The sequence below is a fragment of the chloroplast genome of Vigna unguiculata (assembly GCF_004118075.2).
Source record: "Vigna unguiculata chloroplast, complete genome".
In the NCBI taxonomy this organism is placed as follows: domain Eukaryota; kingdom Viridiplantae; phylum Streptophyta; class Magnoliopsida; order Fabales; family Fabaceae; genus Vigna; species Vigna unguiculata.
This window is the reverse complement of record NC_018051.1, coordinates 142,501-147,500: the sequence shown is the minus strand read 5'-3', so window position 1 is coordinate 147,500 and position 5,000 is coordinate 142,501. Positions and strand designations below refer to the sequence as shown.

Genomic DNA, 5,000 nt, shown 5'->3' with positions numbered 1-5,000 from the left:
GAAAAAAGATCTCTGAGAGTTCTTTCCTGGATCCGAAAGAGAGTACTCGGGTTCTCCCAATAACTAAAAAGTATATCATGCCTGAATTTAACTGGGATTCGCGGTGGTGGAGGAACTGGATAGGAAAAAAGAGCGATTCTAGTTGTAAGATATCTAATGAAACCATCGCTGGAATTGAGATCTCATTCAAAGAGAAAGATATCAAATATCTGGAGTTCCTTTTTGTATATTATATGGATGATCCGATCCGTAAGGACCATGATTGGGAATTTTTTGATCGTCTTTCCCCGAGAAAGAGGCGAAACATAATCAACTTGAATTCGGGACAGCTATTCGAAATCTTAGTGAAAGACTGGATTTATTATCTCATGTTTGCTTTTCGTGAAAAAATACCAAAGGAAGTGGAGGGTTTCTTCAAACAACAAGGGACTGGGTCAATTATTCAATCAAATGATATTGAGCATGTTTCGCATCTCTTCTTGAGAAACAAGCGGGCTATTTCTTTGCAAAATTGTGCTCAATTTCATATGTGGCAATTCCGTCAAGATCTCTTCGTTAGTTGGGGGAAGAGTCCGCACGAATCGGATTTTTTGAGGAACATGTCACGAGAGAATTGGATTTGGTTAGACAATGTGTGGTTGGGAAACAAGGATCGGTTTTTTAGCAAGGTACGGAATGTATCATCAAATCTTCAATATGATTCCACGAGATCTAGTTTCATTCAAGTAACGGATTCTAGCCAATTGAAAGGATCTTCTGATCAATCCAAGGATTCTTTCGATTCCATTAGGAATGAGGATTCGAAATATCACACATTGATCAATCAAAGAGAGATTCAACAACTAAAAGAAAGATCGATTCTTTGTTGGGATCCTTCCTTTCTTCAAACGGAACGAACAGAGATAGAATCAGAGCGATTCCTTAAAATCCTTTCTGGATATTCCTCAATGTGCCGACTATTCATGGAACGTGAGAAGCAGATGAATAATCATCTGCTTCCGGAAGAAATCGAAGAATTTTTTGGGAATCCTGCAAGAGCCACTCGTTCTTTTTTCTCTGACAGATGGTCAGAACTTCATCTGGGTTCGAATCCTACTGATAGGTCTACTAGAGATCAGAAATTGTTGAAAAAAGAACAAAAGAAACATCTTGCTTTTTCCAGGCGATCGGAAAAGAAAGAAATAGTGAATTTATTCAAGATAATTATGTACTTACAAAATACCGTCTCAATTCATCCTATTTCATCCTATCGAGGATGTGATATGGTTCCAAAGGGTGAACTGGACAGTTCCAATAAGATTTCATTCTTGAACAAAAATCCATTTTGGGGTTTATTTCATCTATTCCATGACCGGAACAGGGGGAGATACACGTTACACCACGATTTTGAATCAGAAGATATATTTCAAGAAATGGCAGATCTATTCACTCTATCAATAACCGAGCCGGATCTGGTGTATCATAAGGAATTTGATTTTTCTATGGATTCCTCCGGATTGGATCAAAAACATTTCTTGAATGAGTTATTGAACTCCAGGGATGAATCGAAAAAGCACTCTTTATTGGTTCTACCTCCTCTTTTTTATGAAGAGAATGAATCTTTTTATCGAAGGATCATAAAAAAATGGGTCCAGACCTCTTGCGGAAATAATGTGGAAGATCCAAAACCTAAAATAGTTGTATTTGCTAGCAACAACATAATGGAGGCAGTCAATCAATATAGATTGATCCGAAATCTGATTCAAATCCAATATAGCACCCATGGTTACATAAGAAATGTATTGAATCGATTCAATTGCAACTTCGAATATGGAATTCAAAGGTATCAAATAGGAAATGATACTCTGAATCATCGAACTAGAATGAAATACACGATCAACCAACATTTATCAAATTTGAAAAAGAGTCAGAAGAAGTGGTTCGATCCTCTTATTTTGATTTCTCGAACGGAGAGATCTATGAATTGGGATCCTAATGTATATAGATACAAATGGTCCAATGGGAGCAAGAATTTCCAGGAACATTTGGACTATTTCATTTCTGAGCAGAATAGCCGTTTTCAAGTAGTGTTCGATCGATTACATATTAATCAATATTCGATTGATTGGTCTGAGGTTATCGACAAAAAAGATTTGTCTAAGTCACTTTGTTTATTTTTGTCCAAGTTACTTCTTTTTTTGCCCAAGTTTCTTCTCTTTTTGTCTAACTCACTTCCTTCTTTTTTATTTGTGAGTTTTGGGGGTATCCCCATTCATAGGTCCGAGATCCACATCTATGAATTGAAAGGTCCGAATGATCCACTCTGTAATCAGTTATTAGAATCAATAGGTCTTCAAATCTTTCATTTGAAAAAAAGGAAACCCTTATTATTGGATGACCAAGATACTTCCCAAAAATCGAAATTCTTGATCAATGGAGGAACAATATCACCATTTTTGTTCAATAAGATACCAAAGTGGATGATTGACTCATTCCATACTAGAAAGAATCGCAGGAAATCTTTTGATAACACAGATTCCTATTTCTCAATGATATCCCACGATCCAGACAATTGGCTGAATCCCGTGAAACCATTTCATAGAAGTTCATTGATATACTATTTTTATAAAGCAAATCGACTTCGATTCTTGAATAATCAATATCACTTCTGCTTCTATTGTAACAAAAGATTCCCTTTTTATGTGGAAAAGGCCCGTATCAATAATTATGATTTTACGTATGGACAATTCCTCAAAATCTTGTTCATTCGCAACAAAATCTTTTCTTTTTGCGATGGTCAAAAAAAACATGCTTTTTTGAAGAGAGATACTATTTCACCAATCGAGTTACAGGTATCTAACATATTGATACCTAACGATTTTCCGCAAAGTGGCGACGAAGGGTATAACTTCTACAAATCTTTCCATTTTCCAATTCGATACGATCCATTCGTTCGTGGAGCTATTTACTCGATCGCAGACATTTCTGGAACACCTCTAACAGAGGGACAAATAGTCCATTTTGAAAAAACTTATTGTCAACCTCTTTCAGATATGAATATACCTGATTCAGAAGGGAAGAACTTGTATCAGTATCTCAATTTCAATTCAAACATGGGTTGGATTCACACTCCATGTTCTGAGAAATATTTACCATCCGAAAAAAGGAAAAAACGGAGTTCTTGTCTACAAAAATGCCTTGAGAAAGGTCAGATGTATAGAACCTTTCAACAAGATAGTGTTTTTTCAACTCTCTCAAAATGGAATCTATTCCAAACATATATACCATGGTTCCTTACCTCGACGGGGTACAAATATCTAAATTTCATATTTTTAGATACTTTTTCAGACCTATTGCCGATACTAAGTAGCAGCCAAAAATTTGTATCCATTTTTCATGATATTATGCATGGGTCAGATATATTATGGCGAATTCGTCAGATTCCATTGTGTCTTCCACAATGGAATCTGATAAGTGAGATTCCGGGTAATTGTTTCCATAATCTTCTTCTGTCCGAAGAAATGACTCATCGAAATAATGAGTTACTATTGATATCGACACATCTGAGATCGCTAAATGTTCAGGAGTTCTTCTATTCAATCCTTTTCCTTCTCCTTGTTGCTGGATATCTCGTTCGTACACATCTTCTCTTTGTTTCTCGAGTCTATAGTGAGTTACAGACAGAGTTCGAAAAGGTAAAATCTTTGATGATTCCATCATACATGATTGAGTTGCGAAAACTTCTGGATAGGTATCCTACATCTGAACTGAATTCTTTCTGGTTAAAGAATATCTTTCTAGTTGCTCTGGAACAATTAGGAGATTCTCTAGAAGAAATACGGAGTTTTGCTTTTGGTAGCAACATGCTATGGGGTGGTGGTCCCGCTTATGGGGTCAAATCCATACGTTCTAAGAATAAATATTGGAATCTCATCGATCTCATAAGTATTATACCAAATCCCATCAATCGAATCGCTTTTTCGAGAAATACGAGACATCTAAGTCATCCAAGTAAAGCAATCTATTCCTTGATAAGAAAAATAAAAAACGTGAATGGTGATTGGATTGATGATCAAATAGAATCCTGGGTCTCGAACACTGATTCGATTGATGATAAAGAAAAAGAATTCTTGGTTCAGTTTTCTACCTTAACAACAGAAAAAAGGATTGATCAAATTCTATTGAGTCTTACTCATAGTGATCTTTTATCAAAGAATAACTCTGGTTATCAAATAAGTGAACAACCGGGAGCAATTTACTTACGATACTTAGTTGACATTCAAAAAAAGTATCTAATGATTTATGAATTCAATACATCCTGTTTAGTAGAAAGACGTATATTCCTTGCTAATTATCAGACAATTACTTATTCACACACCTTGTGGGGGGCTAATAGTTTGCATTTCCCATCTCATGGAAAACCCTTTTCGCTCCGCTTAGCCCTACCTCCCCCTAGTAGGGGTATTTTAGTGATAGGTTCTATAGGAACTGGACGATCCTATTTGGTCAAATACCTAGCGACAAACTCCTATGTTCCTTTCATTACAGTATTTCTGAACAAGTTCCTGGATAACAAGCCTAAGGGTTTTCTTATTGATGATAGTGACGATATTGATGATAGTGACGATATTGATGATAGTGACGATAGTGACGATATCGACCGTGACCTTGATATGGAGCTGGAGCTTCTAACTATGATGAATACGCTAACTATGGATATGATGCCAGAAATAGACCGATTTTATATCACCTTTCACTTCGAATTAGCAAAAGCAATGTCTCCTTGCATAATATGGATTCCTAACATTCATGATCTGGATGTGACTGAGTCGAATTACTTATCCCTCGGTCTTTTAGTGAACTATCTCTCCAGGGATTGTGAAAGATGTTCCACTAGAAATATTCTTGTTATTGCTTCGACTCATATTCCCCAAAAAGTAGATCCAGCTCTAATAGCTCCGAATAAATTCAATACATGCATTAAGATACGAAGGCTTCTTATTCCACAACAACGAAAACAC

At 36.1% G+C, this 5,000-nt stretch overlaps 1 protein-coding gene across 1 annotated transcript in view; it reads left to right on the top strand. All coding sequences in view use genetic code 11, as the record gives it.

Moving 5' to 3' along the window:
• The window catches only part of ycf2 (hypothetical chloroplast RF21), a 6,858-nt gene that overhangs the window by 433 nt on the left and 1,425 nt on the right, over window positions 1-5,000 (top strand). Inside the window, exon 1 of the mRNA in view lies at window positions 1-5,000. This exon is cut by the window's left edge and continues 433 nt beyond it; it is cut by the window's right edge and continues 1,425 nt beyond it. Coding sequence (YP_006460401.1) covers window positions 1-5,000 — 5,000 coding nt within the window.